This window comes from Hippocampus zosterae, chromosome 12 (genome assembly GCF_025434085.1).
Source record: "Hippocampus zosterae strain Florida chromosome 12, ASM2543408v3, whole genome shotgun sequence".
Classification (NCBI taxonomy): domain Eukaryota; kingdom Metazoa; phylum Chordata; class Actinopteri; order Syngnathiformes; family Syngnathidae; genus Hippocampus; species Hippocampus zosterae.
Genome location: NC_067462.1, coordinates 13,883,304 through 13,906,761, shown reverse-complemented (window position 1 = coordinate 13,906,761; position 23,458 = coordinate 13,883,304). Strand labels below are relative to the sequence as shown.

Sequence of the window (23,458 nt, the reverse complement as noted above, 5' to 3'; positions counted from 1 at the left end):
CCGACCTCCAAAGCACCTTGTGACATATACGCACACAAATGTACTAAATAATGTAGTTGGTAGCTGAACATCGATAGAGTGAATGGTTTATTGACGGTAAGTGATTAAGTGGAGTAAGTGAAAACGATGACGTGTGAGAAACTGGGCGTGAGCTGAGGCTGACAGCACCTTTTGAGTTTGTGTGCTTGGTTTATAATGTCCCGGCATCCAACAAATCACTGAAACGTGCAAAGGTTACTGAAGCTCTCCTTTCCCACATGTGAGGGTATTACCATCACCAATTACCAATTACACTGAGGCCACACAATCACACTACAACATATTGATAGTTTTATTTGGGGGGGGGGGGGCCGTATCCTCTGTTATTCTGCTGCAGAAAATTCACCTTTCACAATTTTTGTGCTCAGGTTAAGGCCCCAACTTCTGGCATTTTAGTATCAAACAACTCTGTTGAAGTTGTTGAGGAATTTCATTTAGACAATTTTTTTTTTATTTTTTATTTTTGGCCATTCTGTGGCATCATGGTGTCGAGGAACTATGTTGACTTGAGGAGTTTCGTTCAGACAAAAAAAAATGTCTTCCAAGTTTCTAATTAAAAAACTTTTCAAGGGGGGAGGCATCAATCACTTAATTCTCTTTACTTTGCCTTTTGCGGCAGGGCTCATTCCCAACTGCCTGTGAAAAGAGGTTTTACTGTACTATTAAAACAACGACAACAACAACAACAAGAAAAAAAACTACTGCTTCATTTTCCTGAGTGAGCATCCCAACCAGACCCCAGATCAAGCAGGAGATGGATTGAGAGGGTGAGGATTTGGAATAAAAGAGCGTGAACAGAGCTGATAAGACGCTCTGCAGAGGAAGTGTCATTCGCAGTCAGTCCCCATAGGACCCCCCGCTGGCCCCCACTCCTCCACCCCGGTGTCCCGCTCTTCCCCTGCTCCAGGATGTACGCTCGTGTGGGAATACCCGAGGAATGTGGCCTTCTTTGTTTTTATTGTGTGATAGGCTGCCGGTTGGCGGTCATCTGGATGTGTGATGAGCTAAAGGTTTGCAGAGTGTGACTGCAGACCACACTTTACCGGTTAGACCATCCTATCTGGAGCGGGGGGAGAGAGGTTCACGAACAGAGACCGTTGTTGGCAGTGGAACTCATTCTGGTCAAAATACAAATCCATACATGTGAAAACATACATGCAATCTTCCAAAAAGATTTTAAAAAAGAGAACATTTTTTAAAAAACAAAACAGACATAATATTACAATAACATGTCTTTGTAATGAGAATATAAGAAGATTGAGAAAATAAACATTTTATGGTCATGGTGTAATGTGCAATATAGATATTGATTTTCAAAATCGATTTAAGGTTATAATTTCAAAAAGAGAATAGTCATTGTTTTCCCAAATTGCCATTCTCAGATCCAGTGCGCCACCAGACAACGCACGCGGGTAAAATAATTAAATCCCGAATGAGCGGGCGATAATATGTGCGTGGAGCTCATGCAGCAAGACCAGGGATAATGCAACTTTTATGGAGGAGGGGGCTGTTAATCAGCGCTACTTGGGGGGCACATAGGACCGCACACTTCCGAACCAGTTGTATAACAAAAATGGTATTGTTGCAAAACATTTCAAGACTAATTCCAGGAACTTTCATGTGCATTATTTTGACAAAAATCAACTGTATTTTTTAAATATTATCCTATCATATGTTTTCCAACACGGCAATCAAATCTCCAACGAATCGGCTGGCTCACTCACCTGTGTGAACAGCAATTAAATTGGTCCTGGATGCGTCCATCATAAGCCACTGCACAGTTGAAACACTTTTAAGCGTTAAATAAATTAATGTTTTGTGATGACAACTTTTTTTTAAATGCCCATGCACTTCAAACGAATCGTCATCGCTGCCAATCATTGTTGTTTGCATACTTCTGAGATCGATGTTGTTGGACAATGACACACTCTTCTTCACAATTCTAGCCTGGGGGTTGGAGGCACTGATGAGCGATGTCTGCTGTCTTGTGGTTAACAGTGGTATTACATCTTCCAATGGCTGAAAAACAGTATATTTTTATTTTCAGAAATTAATCGGGGGGCCAGTCCGAGAGTAGGCGAAGGACCCTAATTGCCCATCACTGATCTAGCTGTATTTGTCAATATATCTTTTTTGTAAATCTACGTTTTAATGTGATTATATTTAAAAAAATTTAAAAAAGCAAACACTTGACCCTTATTAGAATTCATACCCCATCCTCCAGCCCCTTTAGAAGGACAATGCACAAATGGATACATAGTTTTTCTACAGTTTGTCTATGTGTGCCTGCCATTAGCTGGCATCCAGTTAGGGGGTACCTTGGCTCCTGGCCGAAGATGGCCGGAATAGGCTCAATTTTCGTCATGTTTTGTAAGATGTAATATAAATGGAAAAATGTGTTTTTAAAGACACTAGGAATTATTTTCCAACTCCAAGGAGAAAGGTAGAATTATTCTGAAAAGTTGGATTATTTTGAGAGATAATTCTATTCCATTCCAACCCGAAATGTATTTTTTTCTCTAATATGTTTTACTTTATTCTGGTTTCTATTCAGTTTCTTTCCAGCATAGTTCAAGTACTCATTTGTAAAATCCCATAAAAGGGACACATATTTTGACTTTCAAGTTAAAATCCCACAGAACATACAAAACCTTTTTTTATTCGTCCCCAAAACAAACCAAACACTTTTGGTTTTCATTGACAATTTCCGACAAGTAGCGCAAACTGGAGATAAACGTGTTGCACCAGTACTCAGCACACTACCTGAGCAAAACAAAAACAAGGCAAAGGTGCTGGTAAACATATGCAAACGCCAAGAAAAAAAAAAACACTCCACACTCATCGCACTTAAAAATGAGTGTACAAAGACACAAATCTTGTCAAGGATGAGGAGGCTGACAGACAGAATCAAATGTGCTTTCATTTCGGGGATGTTTCGTTCTCAGTCAGGACCGGAACAGGTGAGTCAAAACAGGGTGGCGCACTTGAAACAAAAGTGAGGTGCCAGTAAAGACACCCATTATTCTGCAACAATGCAACTTGTGTGAAAAGGAAACTTAAGAAGCAAATTAGCACACAGCAAAAGGACATCAATTCACCTGCACCAAAAAACAAAAACAAAAAAACAACTTTGTACAAACATTCCAACCACGGAGAAAATTAACCTTCAAGTCATCGATTGTTAATTTGCTCATGTTTTTTTTTAATGGATGAAGAAATCTCTCTCTGAATGTTTTGGACTCCTGTTGCCGTGCCAACGTCACATCTATTACGATAATTGTGATGTCATATTAGCCTTCTCTAGACAGCAAACTAGTCAAGACAAAATCGACAGCACCTCTGCTGGTTTCAGTCTCTTGACTTTACTTATTTTTTCAAAGAAAACAAAAGTAATACTGTTTCTTGACGAGAAATGGTTCTAATCCCTTGTACTGTAATATGGATGTTGGTATTCGCTGATGTCAAGTTGTTCTTCTGTGTTTAAGTCATAATAAGAGGATGAAGTTGCACTTTATGGGGAAAAAAACAGTATTATAAAAATTAAAAGTAAATAATATTTACAGGAATTATTTTATACTTTAATGTGTTCTTTAGACAATAAAGTAGTGGATAGTGAATCAGTACAGACAGATTTTAAAATGACAAGTTTTATTATTTGAGAAATAAGTCATTTTAATACTACAGGGAAAAAAAAGTTGTAAAAAGCTTGTCATTTTTCTGATTCTTTTGTCACAGTGTGGATGTAGGCCACTACTGACATCACGTTGGATTTCTTTAGACAGCAAATTGGTTGAGAGTGATTTAAGAGTGCCTCAGCTTATCACAGCTATATCGTGCTCTCCATGTTCAAGACATCAGCAATCTACTCGACACAATTGACCAAATTCTGAACAATCAAATAAGTGTTATGTTGTTCAACCCTCGCAAGAGCAGAGTGAGAAGAGTTTTGGTTTGGCAAAAGCAGCAAAAAAGGAAGCAAAATCTTCAAATCCTCCTCCTCAAACGTTTTGTTTGATTGAGTTCTGACATGGAGGTGACACTGCGGTCAGTCACACAGGAAACCGACGAGGCAGACGACCTCACATCCTGTCTGAGCTTTTGAAAGAGGCACTTCCTCCTAAAGAGAAGAAGACATTCTGAAAAGCTCAAGTTGTTTTTTTTTTTTTTTTTTTCTGGAAACGAAAGAAAAATCTCTTTGGACGAAAAATACATTCAACAACAACAGCAAAAGCTTCAAGTGAATAAAAGCAAAGCCATTCGTAAGAAAAGCGAGTGTTACTTCAAAAAAATCCACTCTGGGGTGTTGTGCTTGATTTTACACAACAGTCAATGCTACATAAAGATTCATGATTGGAAAAAGATGTATAACGGGTTGTCGATGGGCGAGAAGACCTTTTTTTCTTTTTTCTCTCTTTTTTTAACCCTTGGGCTGTGCCTTCTTGGGGCGAAGTGAAAGGTACGAAGTTAACAGTGGAATCTCTTAAGTCAAAATGAAGACACAATTAAAATTAAAATGAAATTGTGACTTCAAGTACTTGCATTGTACAGTGAATAAAAGTCAAGTTAGACCCAGGGTTATTTCTCCTCCCCATAATTTCCTGTGGGTCAGACCTTAGATATTCCACTGTACTGTCCCCAATAATCAAATCAATGTGATTGAGTAGTGTAGTGTGTGTGTCAAAACTGGAGACCGACTACACCCCTCCGCAAGTCACTGTACACTTTTGTTCGCAATCACGGCTTCTTAGCGCCGGCTTTGGCTTTTGCGTCGGGCGCCGCTGGCGCCTTGATGTGGGTCATCTCCACATCGGTGAGTACATCAGGCGGGAGGCAGGAGCGCATGCGCTCGATTGTCTTCTGGTGGGCCGACCTCTCTTGCTCCAGTGTGCGGATCACGTGCTTCATTTTGCTCTCGCGGGAAAGGAAGTTCTCCACGTTGGTTTCCAGGGTTTGGATCTTCTGCCGGGCCGCCTGGTTAAAACATCAGAGAAGGATAGTGATCTTTCATATTTCCATCCATCCATCCATTTCGCGTAGCACTTCTCCTTATTAGGGTTGCGGATGATCTGGAACCAAACTGCCCAAATTGTGAATTATGAAAATTGAATGCAAAAATAAATAAAAACCCACAGTATTAAGTGTTCCTTACTACCAGAAGATGATTATGAATTTCAACATGTTCATACACAGTACACATTGGGTGTCTTATAAGTCATTGTTGTATCATTAAATATTACTGTCAACAATATGATATTGTACTTCCCAAATCCCACTGTAATATAATTGGAATATATTTGATATTTACCAATTTTGGGGGGAATCAAGCATGGGAGTTGTCAACTGTGTAGCGGATGGATAACCACAACACTTTCATGATTATTATAAACACAATAATGTAAACATAAACAGTATTAAATATTTCGAATGAAAAATGAAATAAAGCTAATCTCATGGCAAATCTAACAGGATTTAGTATAATAATCCTTGACAAATATCTGAAAACTGACATTTTTGGAAGAGTTGAATCCAGAACTTGTGAACTGTGAGACAGACTTGCAAACCACAATAACAGCATGCTGCTATTATATTGCATCAGTTAGTAGTGATTATAAAAGAGCTCAATTAATTTAGTGACACATTACTGTTCTGAACATGCGCTGCCTTTATTTTTTTTAAAGTTTTGTGACACTGCCATCTACAGGAAATCTGAGACCTTACACCTTTCCACCAACTCAAACGTATGCTGTTTACCTGAAGTTTCTCCAACAGTTCCATATTCTGCTTCTTCAGCTGCACATTGGTCTTCTCCAATTTGTCCAGGCGCTCCGAGTCATCGGGCGTAGCGCCACCTTCTGTCACCTCGTCCTGCAGCACATGGTACTCCACCTCGTATGCATGCAGCTGCTTGGAGATGTCCATCTCCGTCACCTGGTGACCCGCAATGTGTTACTGTGAGACACTCAACGGTACAGTACATTGAGTGATTAACCAGGAATTTAGTATAGAACGTGTTGTTAATTATGGTTGATTTGTCAGATATAAGGCTTTGGGACAATTTCCAGTAATTACTTTTGTTTACACTTGTATGGCAGTAAATCAAAAAACAAACAAACCAAAATAAAGATAAAATGTGACTTAAACATTGCCTGTAAAGTTAATGCAAGTTTTATGATGGTGACCTTGGAACAGTATAATAAATGCAGTTTTCAGTTTGGGGGGAAATAAATAAGACAATACATTTTAAAAATCTTTGATCAATGTCCCCTCTAAACTGTGTGCTGAAGCAACGGCTAACTGCTTTTACCCTCTGAGTTTCCATGGTGACGGTAGTCGGCACATTACATTCGACGATGTACTACACTCATTCCTTCCATTTCCACCTCAGTTGAATCTACAAACAGGACATCACACCATTCCCACTTCTCTTACAGCTTCAATAGCGCAACCGAAGGTGCACACTTGGTTGTTCTACTCTAGTTAGAAGCATACATTGACACACATACATTCACCACTGACCAGGCGCTGCAGGTGACATGTGGACGGCTCCACTCGGGAAGTCCAGACATGGGCGTAGTTTACAAGCCTATTAATTGAGGCTCTTCTACACGTGTCAGAGGTCAGGTGCGTTGAAATGTTGGTGTTTTATTAAATGCCATTTTTTCATGAGTAGACAATGTGGGACCATATTTGTACAGAGACTTAATTAATTATGCTTAAAACGACTTGTGTGCAGAAAGTAAAGTAACCGACTACGGCAGATTTTTCTTGTCACAAATCTCTATTCATTGATAATGTTCTTTTATCGAATTGATTTTTTTTTTAAATAACATCTACATCATGTGACTTATGTTATAATATTTCGAACAGGTGTGACACAGGTTTGGTGGCAGCCACATGCATGTCTTGTGCTCCTCGCCATGGTGCGAGGAATGCTTAGGACATTTATGTGAAAGCTCATGAGACGCATAACAAATGAGAGGGAATATTGATTTTTGACCATTATTAACTTTGTAGGAAAACTCAAATGAAGCAAACAGTAGTAGGAGACACCCAAGACGTCCCACCTTGGCAATGGTCTCCTCCATCTGAGTCTGAGTGAGGCTAGGAAGAGTTGTCTTCAGGTAGTCCACAATGCTCTCAAAGCTATCGCACCCCACTATCTCCCCCTGGTGGCTGCTCAGCAGGCACAGGGCTACTTTGAAGATGACCTCCGTGCCCTGGACAAATAGAAAGTCTGCCAAAAAACACAACACAAAACATAAGAGATGTCACAAGTACTCACACTGTACATAAGTACAAAACATTGTGGGGGAGGAGGGGGGCGGGCTGGTCTCTGGCAAAAGAAGACTTAATATTCCAGTCATATAATAAATAATACTAGTATTGACTGGCATGTACTTATGTACAAAAGTTTAAAGAAAAGGGTTTTCTTATCAGTGACGCTATGCACCCTATTTGATAATTCAGCGTACCAAGAAAAACCTTTTTTGCACACAAAATAGTTTAACTCTCCTATTTACTGTACTTGTATATCACATTTTGATGTTTAAGACAATAGCTAGCATTGACTGGATGTTCCCATAGCTTTGCTAAAGTTGTGAGCTGAACAACCATCCATCCATCCATTAACTGAATCACAAACATTCCTAAATTAGATAATGATAAAAACTAACAAAAACATAATGAGGTCATATGTACTTTTTCTGAGTAAAAATATTATTTTTGACAAAGTAAGGAGTAAAAAAGCCTTCTCTGTCAACTTTCCTTTGCTTCACAACAGTCTCTATTTTAGAAATGGCCTGGAAAAGGCCACACAAGGGTCATGCACCAAGCGGTGCGTTTGGAAATACACTCTGATACCTAACGCGAGTGGTGTGTTTGGAGAGGCGTAGCATATTCTGAGTCTATTTCCTAAAGCACCAGAGACCATAGCCAAAGGTCTCCTACCACCTTCTTGTGATATATAAAGTAGCTTTATTTGTAAATATGCATTTTCTACTGTTGGTGGACAGTGCTAATGGGTTACACATGATTAATTTTATGTGGAAATTTGAACATGGGCCGTATTTTCGTCATGCCTGGCTTAAGCCAAAACCATCCATCCATTCATTTTCTAATCCGCTTACCCTCATGAGGGTCGTGGGCACGCTGGAGCCTATCCCAGCTGTCTTTGGCCAGACGGAGGGGTACACCCTGAACCGGTTGCCAGCCACTCGTAGTGAATACAAAGATGAACAACCATCCACGCTCACACTCACACCAAAGGACAATTTGGAGTGTTCCATTAACCTGCCATGCATGTTATGCATGTTTTTGGAATGTGGGATGAAACCGGAGCACCCGGAGAAATCCCACAAAGGCACAGGAAGAAACATACAAACTACCCACAGGAAGCCTGGAGCCGGAATCGAAACCTGCACCTTTGCACAGTGTGGTTGACGCGCAAACCATTCAACCACCGTGTCACCCAGTCAAAACCACGTCTCATCTTAAAATATTGTTTTGGTGCCATCTTGTGGTATCATTAAGCCAAATAACAAGACTGAACTCCGGGAAGAAGCTCAATGTACAGTACAGTTCGTAAGGCCATTGCCTTGTCTAATAGAAAAAAGTTCTTAGTTGCCATCTTGTGGCATTTACAGGCAACGACAAACCTTTTTGGGTGGAAGCCAATTAGTCTTTGTTTATAAATTCACGGGGTAACCCTGTACTTTTGTGACTTTCCACTCTTGCACAACAGTAAGCATGAATAGCATAGTGAAGCTACAATTAGATTAGTAATTAAAACAGCGTACCAAAGATGCGCGAGACAAAGCCGAGGGGGAACTGCGAGGCAAAGAGCGTGAGGAACCACGGCGCGGCGTACAGGCTTGGGGAGATTTCGTACACCTCCAGGTGATTGTACAAGTCACGGTGGTAGTCGTGCAGCAGTCTGGAGAGCTGGTACATCTGGATCTATGCACACACACAGACACACACACACACACACACATTACAAAATGGGCTGCAACGCAGAAAAATAAACATTTGGATCTGTAAAGGGCAGATTAAAGGGAACAATGCATGCTATTGTAGCCGCTCGGTGAACAATCCCAAGCAGGAAAGGCTTGCTGAGGCACGCACCGTGCTTGCTCTCCCTGCATTGCATTAGAATAAGTCACCCTGATGATTAAAAACACACAAGAAAGGTATGAAAATGCCGAAGTTGTGCTGGCGTTAAACATTAGCGTGCCAGCTGATATATTCACAGCTGTTAGCTGATGTTTAAACAAGACAGCTTACTAGCCAGCTTGAAGGTGTGGTCACTCATAGGAAGGTGAACAAATGTTTGCAGCTTCATGAGATAGGCATGCACTGTATACTGTAATACTACCCGGTGACTGCAGTCAGGAAAAGAAAAGAAGCACTTTAGTTTTCGTACAGTGGAATTTCAAACTAGTATTTTTTTTTGCTAATACAGCTCATAGTGCAAACCATCCTACTATGTCATCAATTAATACTGGCAATATATTTATTATAATAGCCACAATAATTATACGATACAGTACAGCATATTGATTTTTTTCAATTTCTGTTTTTATGACTTTAAAAAAAAATCTAATCCAATTGTCTAAATATTTTATCAGGGTGTATTGATGTGTTGGTGAGAAAAACTGTGTAGAGACTGGATGGGGTGTAGGGGTGTGTATCCTTGAGGACTTGACATAAAAAGAACAGCAGCAACATTAGCAATAATATTGTTCAAAATAACAATAACTAATGAGGCTGGGTAATATTTGTACTAATATTTAGAGCATCTACAATAATATCAGAAGAACATATACAGTACCGGTATATATATATTTTCTTGTGATTTACTTGGTTTTGGGCTTTTTTATTGGTATAAATATAATAAATAATTATGTATGACATATTTGTTTCCACAAAACATTCTCTTTTAAAATAAATACCGTAATGAAAACAATAAGAATGAAACACATCCACTGCTGCACAAGGTGCAATGGGTCAAACACACTTCCTTTCGCTTCTATTGATGATGCACAGGTTTCTATGGTGACAAACTTGCAAATCAACCCGTGCTGACCCGTTGCTAAAAAAGAAATTTGTGGCGCGCTCACTTGCAGAGAGATCATGTCGGGCTTGTATTGGCGTCTGATGCCGAGGTCATACATGAGGAACTTGAGCATGTCGAAGGCCTGCTCCTCGCTCATGTGCAGCAGCAGCACGCCAGCCACGAAGCTGACTCCCTGACAGTAGCCCACCTGCATGCACAAGCGACATCAAATAACAGTCATTCATTCATTCACATATTATATTATTATAGGGGCAACCATTAATTGGCTACTAACCATCAAATTAATCACTAATTATTTTTGATCGTGTTTGTGACTGGGAGGCACTATAATGTCATGCAGACGTCAACTAAGAATAGTGCTCTTTCTTCAAACAGTCCTACTTTGAGTGACATACAAGTCATATCAGTCACTATTCGCAGAGGATCAAGAATATATGTCTGTGAGTATTGTTATAGAGGTTATTACCTGTCAACATGTGTTTGCTTCATTGTTTGTGTTCAACCACGAGTGCTTCAAAAAAGCCACGGCTAGCAGTGATGCTATATACCAGGTCAACTGCGTTGCACTGTGTGTTCGCATCATGCTCAGCAGACTTTTATAAGGCAAAGAAAGTGGTGGTTTCAAATACATGTGTAATTCTCTGTGTTCGATGTTTAGTTTCACTGTAAACCTCAACTGGGATTGGCAATAAAGAGCGTGAAGTGTCTTTTTTGAAGAATTCTTCACTTTCTGCCATAGTGATGCTTGTCCTGACGTGAGCTTTTTTTTCTCTTTATAAATATAACCCTACTTGTGGAGTAAATGTACCTCCGTGTCCAGCAGAGAGTAGGCTTTGAGCAGGTTATAAAGGGAAAGTTGTCCAGCACCCAATTGGGCTGAGAAGTACTCGAGGTTGGGGAAGGTCCGACCTGATACAAGACAGGTGATGATGAATGACACTCCACCGTTTCCTCTGCAACGTGTGCCGTTAATGGCATTTACGCACCTAAATCCACCAAAATGGCGTGCTGCTGTGCGGTGAGCTGCTTCAACAGATCCCTGTATGGCGTGTCGTTAGCTGGCTGGCGCTGAGGATGTCTGCGACACAAGCGGTGCTGGTGGCAGAGCAGCAACCACACCTCCCCGCGCCGACTTTTGGGAACGCCTATGCACAAAGACATTTAATGCGGCATATTGGTGGGCTCTACAGGGGATGTGCCAGAGTAAAAGTGGAATCAGCATTTAACACCACACTTGTGTATTTACCTTTCCCCATCAAAATTAAAATGTGACCGTAAAATCTCTCTCTCTCTCTCTCTCTCTCTCTCTCTCTCTCTCTCTCTCCCTCTCTTCTCTATACATGTAAACATCTTTCTGTATAATTTTATGTTTCATGCACAGTTCTTTGGTGCAGTGGTGGCTGTTGCGATATCAATAAAGTTGAGTTGACTTAAATTGACTTCAGCACGTGCAAGAAAGTAACGTTGTTTTGCCATTTTAAAGGTGGCAAAATAGCATACATTCAAAATGTTTTCACGAAAAACGTGGAGCATTTCCAATACAGAATTAAGATTTTAGCTCCAATTTTTTTTTTCTGAAAATCATGTTTAACTCATTCAGTAGCAGCCAATTCTGGACCGAGTCTGAAAAGACATTTAAAAACGTCTTTGGGAGTGAATGAGTTAAAAGGGTATGAATGGGGAATAATGGGTGTGCCAGGTCCAAAGGCCAATTAGCGAAAAGCTCAAATTATTGCAACCAACAAATACAGCTGAGATGTTCGAAGGGAGCATGTGGCATCCGCAATTAGGCATTGCTCCCTTCTGCGAATTAAAAAAAAAAAAAAAAATCAGCTTTCATAAACTAATCTGTTTAGAATAGATTAGTTTAGATTTTCCAAACGATCACTCAAATAATCACAATTTACCAACTCAATTTTTAAGATCGACACAACAGAAATGGACTAAACCTTTTTACAGCCTTAAAAAAAATCATCATACAGTCGAGTTTCCATCACTTCTTTTTTGATGACTCACCTTGGCAGAGGGCGCGGTATAGGTCTTCCTGGTCCTGCCGCACTGTAGTTCTGCCCGGTGCCGTCAGTTTTTTCTCCCACAATGCCTGCACCTCCTGGGAGTCGGGGCCAACTTCCTGGTAGCTCAGCTTCATCTTGCGAATGTGCAGCTCATCCCGGCTCGCTGAGTAGAAAGAAATAGTGTACATGGAGTCATATATGCCGGTCAAGTCGCTTTGCATTTAATGTTTGCGCCCATTTTCCGCACACCAGAAAATAAAAAGAGCACGGACACGAACCAAAAGTCGCGCACAGTGGAACCTCTAAAGTCAAAATTTGACCCGTATTTCTGGGAATATGCTAAACTGAAAACTCCAACTTTTTCCAGACAATAAAACTCTTTTCTTTAAATACTGAAAGTGCATTCAGTTCAGTTCATGCACATTTTTTATCATACAATTTTACTCTCACAAAATGACTGTAGAACTTGATTTCAAAAATATTAATTACAATCCAACATTATGATCATCAAACCTTTTCTCATACTTTAATAAAATTACTACTGAATAAAAACGACCTGTTGCAATACTTCATCTTGACTATCAGACGATCATAATTTTTTCTTGTGGAATATCAACTTTTATTTTGTATTTTTCTGTGAAAGTAGTAATATTCCAACTTTATTTTGTCAAGAATTTCAAAATGACAGAAAATAATATTCAAATAGGTCAAAAGTCCCAATGTTATTCTTGAGGATTTGCCTGTATGGTTTCGTTTGACACGTTGCAACCCTGAGCCATAGAGCTTCCACTGTGTTAAGTTGGATGCCGTCCCTGAAAACATTTCAACATGAATCACCACTGGAAGACCCTTTGAACAAGGAAAGCCACAACACAGTAAAGAACCAAATAAACACCATCAGCTGTTATGCTTGAGGCCACCAGATGACCGAAAAGAACATTGTACACTGTGTATAGGAGGGCAACAAGAGAACTGAAGAGCTCAGGTGAATAATGAACCCAAAGCCATGCAAAAGAAATAAAATAAAGATAAATAAATAAATCTATGAGAGCTTTGTTGATACTGCTTACCTTCTATTGAAACGTTTTTTACAGCATTGGTGTCAAAAAAAAAAAAGACGTATTGGTGTTTTACAGACAGCAGAATAAAATACACAGAAAGTGAATGGAATTAAAATATAGTTAGCATTTGTTTCTATTCATTTGCACCAATAATACGAATACTGTATTTAAATGGTGGCAGGTGGTGTTTATTTACTCAGCTGAAGTGCAGAGAAAGCCAGACGTTTATTTGTGGAAGTGCTTCTTTAGAATACTACGATATTTCCTAGAGGCATCAGGTATGTATTTACTCAAGTATTGACGTTGATTGCAAGGGAGGAATCACACACACACACACACACACACACACGCACATTGAAAACTGCTGGAAAACCGGTGCTGAAGTCCCCCAAAGTACGGTATACTCCTAAACAATATTCAGGGTATTTCGTTGCTGGCTTTTAGGGAGCAAAATGTTTCACAAAATATTCCGCTGAGGTAACTGTGTTTTGAGGATGTCCCTTGGCAGGTAAGTGATACCACACCCTTTAAACTACGTTGCATGTTTGGGACTAAGACTTTGGCATGTGTGAACGTGCCACACACAAACACACACACACGCTCTATAAATACATCAGGATGTGGACTTTTTCACAAAAACAGCAGTGATGTCACCAGCTGTGCCATTTACACACATGCTAATGGCTGAGGCAAGAAGTTCCATGCAACACAGCGCAAATGCACAGTGAGGATTAAAATGTCTCCACAGCGCTGGTTTTTGTAATGTAACAAAATGAGAACGAGATCAATACTTCCATTCATCCATTTTCCGATCCGCTTATCCTCACAAGGGTCACGGGGGGTGCTGGAGCCGATCCCAGCCGTCTTCGGTAGTAACTGTGAACCGGTTGCCAGCCAATCGCAGGGCACATAGAGACGAACAACCGTCCGCGCTCACACTCACACCGAGGGACAATTTGGAGTGTTCAATCAGCCTGCCATGCATGTTTTTGGAATGTGGGAGGAAACCGAGGTACCCAGAGAAACCCAGGCAGGCCCAAGGGAGAACATGCAAACTCCACACAGGGAGGCCGGAGCTGGAATTGAACCCGGTACCTCTGCACTGTGAAGTCAACGCGCTCACCACTGTTCGCAACTGAGAGCTACTTCTTGGGTATTGATCAATGTGAAGCTTGATACACCCTAATCACATAAGACATGTTCTGAAATTCATTCATTCATTCATCTTCCGAGCCGCTTGATCCTCACTAGGATCGCGGGGGGTGCTGGAGCCTATCCCAGCTGTCTTCGTGCAGTAGGCGGGGGACACCCTGAATCGGTTGCCAGCCAATCGCAGGGCACACAGAAACGAACAACCATTCGCACTCACACTCACACCTAGGGACAATTTAGAGTGTTCAATCAGCCTGCCACGCATGTTTTTGGAATGTGGGAGGAAATCGAAGCACCCGGAGAAAACCCACGCAGGCCCGGGGAGAACATGCAAACTCCACACAGGGAGGCCGGAGCTGGAATCGAACCCGGTACCTCTGCACTGTGAAGCCGACGTGCTAACCACTGGACTACCGGGCCGCCTTGTTCTGAAATTACTTTTCATAATGTTGCTGTAAAAAAGTCCGTTCGGGGTAAGCGGTGTTGAAAATAGATGGAGGGATGGATAATGTTACTGTTGGACATGTTCATCTCACATCTCATAAGTAGGAAACATCAACATCAACAAGCGACACTTAAATCCTACAAATCTCTGCCAGTGTTTTCATTTTCAAACACTTACTTTTACAACATTACAATAAAATCACAATATCCCATCACTGGTGAGCTATTTTTAGAACAGGCCCTCGGGCTACTCATGTGGGCCTGGAGGGCATCACGTTGGTGAGCCTTTTTCTAGTACTTTGTAGGTCCTCATGTTCTTTATATTGCAAAAATATGACATTTGAACATGGGTAAGTCGACTTTGTATCACCATTGGATGTCCAACAATGGGCCCATTGTGATTGTCACATGACTTATAAAGATTATCATCGGTGTTTCAACTGAAGAGAATGAGGGACATTGGTTCAGAAATATTTACCCTCGAGCCTCTGGTTCTCCTTCTCCATACGCAGCAAGAGGATCTGCTGGCGGACTGCGGTTTTCCACAGAGTCCGGTAGTCGGCCCCTGTCCTCTTGGGCCGAGCCCCGCCACCGGTTAGAGGGTCCACGCTCGAATGTGGGCCGCGAGGGGACAGCGGCAACAGCTCCCTGTTATCTGACTGGTCTAAAAGCATCAAAGAAAAAGGACAAAAACTAAAAATCTAACCCGTCTGAGGAATTGTGATCGACAAACCCAATTCCAATGAAGCTGGGACGTTGTGTTCAACATCAATGAAAACAGAATACAATGATTTGCAAGTCATGTTCAACCTATATTTAAGTGAATACACTACAAAAACAGCATATTTAATGTTCAAACTGATAAAGGTTATTTTGTTTGAGCAAATATGATTTATCTCCGTAGTAATGCAACATTTTGTTGTTGAAATTGCGACATTAGTGTCTTCAAACAAAGGTCAAATTCTTGAAAAATGTTATTAAGAGATTCAAAGTCCTGGTAAAATGTTAACTCAATTTTCAACAAACATATCGATTCTGCTTAAAAACATGTGACTTTGTCCTTGTAATAGTGCAGCTTCATTGGAAAAGTATCATTTATAACTTCTGTCAATTTCATTATCACGGCAAAATTGTGACAATTTGCATAATATTTCCACTTCATAATGATGATTATACAACTGCGTTATTGGAAGTTGGAGGGGCATTGCTGATGACTTATTCGATGGAAGAGTCGTTAAGAGAATTGATTCTAAAACTCCATGTACAGCACTTTGTATGCAGCGATGGCTGTTTGAAAGTGCTCTATAAATACTGTTGACTTGACTTGACTAAAACGATTCACTAATGACGGCCCTACCTGCGAACACAGCACCGACTTAGCTTTCTTCAGGGATCGTAATGTTACAAAATACAAAATACGTGCACAGACAAATTTCACCTGTCGCAAACATTGTTTCTTTTCACTAAGAATCTTTTTCAAATTAACCTTTGGCGAAATCTCAATATTCGCCATGTTTGCAAGCATTCGTCGCTGACTAAAGCTTGAAGCATCATTTAAGTGAACTCTGCACCTTATGTATTATTTGTATTTTTTTTAGGGTTTCAGAGTGATTGACGAGACCTGAGGGGTGCATGGAGGTCTTGCCCATGGGCGAGGCGACCCTCAGGAAAATCTTCTGTCTCCACGAGACCCTATGCGGACACGGGGACGGTCCGCTCACTGAGTCGCTGCTGCAGCCTGACAGTGTCCTTTTCCTGCCTTCACCATAACTGTGTCACGCCCACACACACACACACACACACACACACACACACACACACACACACACACAAAATGTGTGTGATGTTAAAAGGGCATCAGCAAATGGAAACGCACACAGATGAAACCTTATAGAAACTACAGGAGTTAATACAACTGTGCTGAGTGATAAACACCCCCCCCCCCCACAAAAAAAAACATGTAGCAGCTATTAGATATGTTAATGAAGCAAACAGCCACAGCAAGGAAAAACACAGTTGGAGTCAGCGAAGCGTTTGTAGAAATAAAGCATTCATGTCAATGAATCCTTTCTCTGTTATTTTTTATTCTATTGTCATAAGGTGATTAGTGCAGATCCACGCACATCCTTGCCACTTTCAATTCACTTTTGCACAGAGGAACACATTTAGAGCACCGTTGCTTTCGCTTCCTTTACCCAGGTCCTCTTTCCAAATTGCTAACTCTTGTTAATTACCCTTTCAAAATGTTATTCCTTGTGGTAGTGGTGGTTGTGTAGATTTTGTTTTGGGGAAAAATATAAATAATTTCACAAAAGATTTCACAGTTCTAATATTTGGAGAATAAAGTATTTTTGGTGGTATTTTGTTAAGCTGTAATGAAGTTGTACTGTTCCATTCATCAGGATGTCATGTGATGAGAATAAAGTTGTATCGAAAAGTTATAATTTAGTGCAGCCCGTGAACCACATGAGTGTTCTAAAAATAGCTCACCAGTAATGGGACAATGTGATTTCCTCGGCATGTTGTAAAAGTGATCGTTTGAAAAGACATCTGCAGAAATTTATAGAAATAAATCTTGCATATTGATATTCGTTTTCCAAACTTTCTGCATTATTGTTGGCAATTATGTGAGAAGTCATGACCATTGTAAGTGTTTTCACATATAATAATATCAGTAATTGTATTAATGAATTAATAATTACATTACTGAATGTATTTTGAGCAAATTTGTTATTTTAGAAGTGGGCCCTCGCATTTAATCAGCCCAGAAGCAGACTTGACTTTCGTCTAATCTTATAATTTTTTCCCCCTCATAATTTCAACTTCATTCTCATGAAAAACTATTTTCTCCATACAAGGCTTACTTTCTCCTAATATTACAACTTTATTAAAAAAAAAGACATTCATTCTTGAAAAATTGCAACCTTTTCCCCTGTTACAAATTATTATTATATAATTATTATAATGATTTTATTCCCAGGATAATCAACTATTCTTGTAACACTTGAACTGTATTGTTTTTTAAATGAAAATGTTTCACTAGTATTTTAATTTTGGCTTCATTACCTTTTCTCATAAATGGTTGATAATATTCTGGGAAAATTATTTTTTTATGTTTCACGTTGAAAAAAATAATTTTATTCGAAGAAAGCGACTTGAAAAAAATCCAACTTTCTTCGAAACTTCAAACTTTTGTGTTGTACAGTAACAGGTGCAGAGATTACCATTTTTACCTCTGCAATGACAGCACTTCCAAAAACATTTTGACTCTAATTTTGCAAAATGTTGACTTTATTTTATCCAATATTCACTCACAGTTTCTGATTAAATGTTAAAATAAGGGATGGGGTGTGGGGGGCGTGGGGAGGGGTCATGATTTATTCAATGAAATGATAAGGACGATCCTCACAGTGTGGAAGTGACATTTCACAACGATGTGCTTGAACGATTAATAATGTAAACATTAACCTTTTCTTTCAGCCAAAGCGGGCAACTACGCTTCAGTTGAGTGCCGCCATGCTCAATGACACGCCTGTTCCTGCGCCAGCTTGAATTACAAATGTGACACAGTGACAAAAACTTCCAAATCAGGTTACGTATTTAGTTTGGCCATGCAGAGAAGAGACCTCCGCAGCCACATGCAAGCACGACAGCGTCCCCTTCTACTTTGGAACGAGACAGGAAGAGGGTGTGAGGGTTCTCACTGCTGATGGGCAGGAAAAGAAAAAAAATCAAATAAAAGCTGGGTGTTAAAAGGTTTGGTCAGCCAACATTTTAAACATTTACTGTTAACCCAGCATAAAAAAAAAAAAATTAAAAAATAATCATCCTGTCACCTCTTGATGCTCCCACTGTCTGTCAGCGAGCTCAGGGAGCCCAGTGAGCCCAATGAGCCCTGGTAAATGCTCTTCAGGAAAGTGGGAGCGGAGAAGGAGGAGGGAGAGGAGGAGGGGAGGCTGAAGGACTGGCTCTCCGAGACACTGCGCGTTCTCGACACGACCACAGGACTGCGTGAGCCAACCCCCCGGACATGGAAAACAAACACGTTATGCACTTGTGGAAGGGGAGGGGAAGTGAAGGGAGGTGGGTGCACGCTCAGGAACTCGCAAAGCATTTGTTTAGAGTGGGATCAAAGTGCTGCAAATAATATAAATAGAGGACAATGTTGATGTGCTTCATATTTAGTTTAACAAGTAAGCTTTCATCAAATGTCACCTACTACGACTACTGTGCTGTATAAACAAAAATAAACAACAAAAACCTGATTCTTTTATAGTTTTTATTTGCTTTAAATTCAAATATATATATATATATATATATATATATATAAAAATGTATTTATTTTTATTATATATATATATATTTTTTTTTAATGGGTGCAACAATATTTGAAAATGTTTGTAAGCATTACTAATGTTATTAAAGTGTTTCGGATCATAGTTTTTGGTATATTTATGGTTTAAACTACTAATACAGGCAATCATAACACTATTTTGGGAAGTTTCAATAATTGCAGGTAAAGGGATACACAGAACTTTTACCTGTTGCTTGTGTGTGTAACAAGTCGAATGAATAAGACTAACTTGTAGGCTTTCCTCCTAAATTCCCACAAGGTCATTTTATGCGTTCAAACTCGTGGCTAACAGTCAGCATTTACGTTACGCTACCTGCTTTGCAACGCTTCCAAGGTGGCCGAATGTTGCCTGAGCAGAGGTGCCTGCTTGGCCGAGTTGCCCGTCTGGCCCTCAAAGGAGATGCGCTTCTTCACGGGCGGGTGGCTGAAGGTGTGTGCGCGCCGGCGGAACTGCTGGCTCGCTTCGGGGTCGTCATCAGGGAAAGGGGGCGGGGAAGCCGGAGGGGAGACACCCGTGGGTTCCTCATCCTGCTGCGGAAGATGAGATGCCGTAGAATTTAATACTCATTTGAGAGTGTCATGTTCTGTGTTGAATAATATATTTTCTCATTCTGGACCCGTGGATGACCACAACAACAGCAAGTGCCGTACAGTTCATACAATCTGTCAGATGAATTCTAGTGTGGGTTAATAAGATATCCTTTATTTGTCCCACACTGGGGAAATTGGGAAAAAAAGGTTATTGTATCTCATCGAATAATGGCCTCCCTCTCAGAGACAATGTGCATCGATGACTCCAAAATAGTTTCAGCATTTGAACGCTGTTGCTCACCAAAACAGCAGCAACTATCGAGGAATGTAAACAGTCTCTCTGATTAGCTACAAGCGTGCAGACCCTTTGCAGCTAGAAAAAAAACCCGAGAGGGTCTATCTTGTTTATTTTTTGTCCTTTTCAAATTGCTGCTATGTCCCAATTGGTCGATGGGGGGGGGGGTGTCTCAAATAGACAGCTGTCTTTTCCCATCAGAAAAAACGGCCCAAATGCATCACCGTGTATATCATTCACAATGCCTCCCACAAATGCATGACTCCCTTTTTCTTAACATAAAAAGATTTAGTACCTGTAATCTCAGTTTATAGACACAATTTTTCCACACACAAAGGTCTAACTGCTAAGCTTGTTTCAACTTTAATGCTAACCAAAAGAGCAGCACCTACCAAAGAATATAAACAGTTTCTGTGCTCAATTAAAACACGGTGCTCTTCTCCTATGAATGATAAGTGCTGCGTTCCTGCAAGAAGTGCCCATTCCTAAACTAGACAATGTGGCCTAAAAAGAGGCTGTGTGTGTAATCCATGTTTGAAAAATAAACACCGTCCTCCAATAAAAACCTACAGCCTGAAGAAATAGGTACTGCAATGCTTAACTATCTCAGTTCATCGACCCAATTATTGACACATAACAAAATGCTGAGCCCATTTGATCTCTGTTGCTCACCGGTACAGCAGCACCTACTGATGAATGCAAACAGCCTCCTGGATGAATAAGCGTGGAGTCTTTTCTCAAGTTCACTACGCAGTATGAAACATGATCTCACAGTATGTGGACAAGCCCTCTCTAGCCTTGCAGTCCACACAGACACTTGGTTTTGCACAATGTTGTGTATCCATCTTTGTATTCCAGGAAGCTTGTTTTTTTTGTCCAGTCTACCTCAGTTCTTGACAAAAATCCAATATCTGATAGACACCTTCCTTGACTAAAGAGCTGAGGAAAGATAAAGCATCAGCTAAGTCTAAAACCAAAGTCCGCTAATATTTTGACGTCAAATTCAGCACTCACCTCGTCAACAAAGCGCAACGGCGGCACTCATTTTTGTCCACTCGTGGACTTCACTTCCACACTTCTACTGGTGCAACTCCCTCATCCATTGTATTCTAATGAGCAGTATCATGTGACATTATTGGCGCAACCCTCGCCCAATGTCGTGGCGCTGACGTATTTGACTGAGGCAGCATCTCATTCTTCCTTTCACAACGCACAATCGATACCAAATATTGGTAGAATTCGACTCAAGTGTTCTCGATTGTGACTGAAAGGTCAATAGAGAAAAGGTCACGCATGCACACTGTTCTTTACTCTTTTGGGTGGCTGGGGTAAAAAATAAGAGGAAGTCAACACAGCTCCACTCAGCACAAGTGGAAATCCTGACTTGGGAGTTCCTGACTGGCATCCTGATGCCATGAAAAGGTATTGTTCAAATGTACCATATACAACAAAAAAAATAGAAGAGTAAAGTGTGCTGTTATTTGTTGTTCAGATTTCAAATTATATTGCTTTGGCTGACATTCTGAGCAGAAATTAACGTGTTTTAGTGGTTGAGTGTTTTTCTGGACTGTTCAAATTTGGGAATAAAAATGAGAAGTCAGTCAAATAACGGACTTCAAAAGCTCGTTTTGCTTTGAATTAATTTTGCAAAAAAATAAATAAATAAATAAATAAACATTTAAAACTGTTAGAATAATACAATATGTATTATTTCTACAGGATTATCATATTCATTCTGTACAAAACAATGATCAACATTTTTGACAGAAATCATGGAACATTAACAGAAAATTTGCAGGAAATTGACATTTTGGAGGATGACTTGAAAGCGTAATAAGTGTGCGTGTATGCAGCCAAGATTACGTTTGTGGATTCACGCAAGATGAAACAAGGAAAGTAAACGGTGTGTGATCTCAACGCCATGCTTGTGTCCATTTTATATTTCAAGCTATACGTCCCTCATACGGTCGGAAGGACTGCATCGTACTCTCATTCAACATTCTGCACAAGAGTGACACCAGAGCACACGGCTCACTGGCTTTCTCTCTCCCACGTGAGCGGCACGACGCCCCAACGTGACTGCGAGACTGACTGACGTTTGTGTCGTTTATATCACAAGTTTTTCACAGCCAGTGGGTAACAAAAAAAAAACAAACAAAAAAAAGGGGAGGTAGAGGCGAGGGGGATGGGTGACAATTCCCAGAATCCTTTCTCGGGGAATTTTGTGTTCCCTCTGAATGGACACTTACTTTGTCAAAGCTGCTCATGCTTCCCATGCTTCCCAAACGGCCCCGCATCCGACTGGCGCCCTGAGGATGAGAATCAGTGTGAAATAATGAAACAAATCCATAAAATCTGCTGCGTCTTGCTATTAGCACCAAATTGTAGCTTTTAGTCGGTTCTTAAGATATTTTGGAATGACAATTGAATGAAAAAAATGATAATATTGCATTTGCTGCATAGATCAATGCCACAGTAAGGAAAATGCTCTTATGCCCACATAAAACAGGAAACAAATCAAAAATTAATATTGTATACGCTCTTGGTGACACAAAATGCATTTCTACTCATAATGGTCGACAACCATAGTCCCACTTGACATTTCCAGTTATTTTTCTTGAGGTGATTTAATCGTTGAGAATGATGCACAAGTCCATAGGAAATAAACGTAAGACACAAAAACGTGTTACTTTTTTTTATGTCACTGACATCAGGCAAAATCCTCACATTTCCCGAATCATCACTTTTCAGGAAAAATAAATAAAAAATTCAAATCGCATCATTTTAAATTGATGAGTAATTTGCAAAAACAGCACCATGTGGGGACTGACTTAAAAGTAAAAATCTGGGGGTATTAAAAAAAAACAGATTGATCAAACTTTGGACAAAGGAGGTTTCCAGCTGATACCAATGACATACAGTCAATAAATAAAAAATGAATGCCTTTTTTGACCAAACCCACATCACCCAAAGTAATTTTTTGCATATTTTTCCTCACAAACATATGGCAATGTAAACAATGCAAAATGAGAAATGACTGGAGGTCTGCGAACACAATGTACCTGTTAGAGTGAGACAGAGAGAGAGAGAGATTGCAGAACATAAACATATCATAGCACAGCTACTGTACCAATTTAACAAGTCGGGAGTCACAATTTGTTGGTTCTTTCCGAAATTCAATCACTGCTGTAAATGTACTTAAAATCCAATGGGACACATCGACCAAGGCCATTTTGGTCCCAAGAGAACCATACTAAAATAATGAAAAACATGATTTAATGAGGTGGAACAGTGAGCTTGTAGTTAGCACATCTGCCTCGCTGTTTGAGAGGGCCAGCTTCGAATCTCGGCTCAAGCCCTGCTTGGTGGAGTTTGGGTCTTCTTTTACCTTACTGACAAAATAACGGACAGCACAAGAGTTCTCAGACCTCAGATCAGCCGGAATGTGAAGACTGAGGTCTTACTCTCTATCATACAGATATGGGCCAATCT

The 23,458-nt window shown here is 40.3% G+C and overlaps 1 protein-coding gene across 4 annotated transcripts in view; it reads right to left on the bottom strand.

The window, feature by feature from the left end:
* Nucleotides 1–2,682: 2,682 nt before the first annotated feature.
* Nucleotides 2,683–23,458, bottom strand: part of tbc1d4 (TBC1 domain family, member 4) — a 42,978-nt gene continuing 22,202 nt past the window's right edge. The window contains exons 11-23 of one of the 4 annotated variants that reach the window (XM_052082467.1): nucleotides 22,216–22,275; nucleotides 19,454–19,671; nucleotides 18,623–18,793; nucleotides 16,408–16,556; nucleotides 15,265–15,450; nucleotides 12,131–12,292; nucleotides 11,101–11,259; nucleotides 10,923–11,023; nucleotides 10,158–10,301; nucleotides 8,835–8,994; nucleotides 7,104–7,273; nucleotides 5,791–5,967; nucleotides 2,683–5,010 (exon numbers count right to left, since the gene is read on the bottom strand). In XM_052082467.1, the coding sequence (XP_051938427.1) occupies nucleotides 4,774–5,010; nucleotides 5,791–5,967; nucleotides 7,104–7,273; nucleotides 8,835–8,994; nucleotides 10,158–10,301; nucleotides 10,923–11,023; nucleotides 11,101–11,259; nucleotides 12,131–12,292; nucleotides 15,265–15,450; nucleotides 16,408–16,556; nucleotides 18,623–18,793; nucleotides 19,454–19,671; nucleotides 22,216–22,275 (2,094 nt within the window). In that variant the 3' untranslated portion in view covers nucleotides 2,683–4,773. Of the gene's footprint in view, nucleotides 5,011–5,790; nucleotides 5,968–7,103; nucleotides 7,274–8,834; nucleotides 8,995–10,157; nucleotides 10,302–10,922; nucleotides 11,024–11,100; nucleotides 11,260–12,130; nucleotides 12,293–13,199; nucleotides 13,221–15,264; nucleotides 15,451–16,407; nucleotides 16,557–18,622; nucleotides 18,794–19,453; nucleotides 19,672–20,980; nucleotides 21,405–22,215; nucleotides 22,276–23,458 lie in introns of those variants that run through there. The other 3 variants (XM_052082468.1, XM_052082469.1, XM_052082470.1) reach the window with 3 other exon arrangements.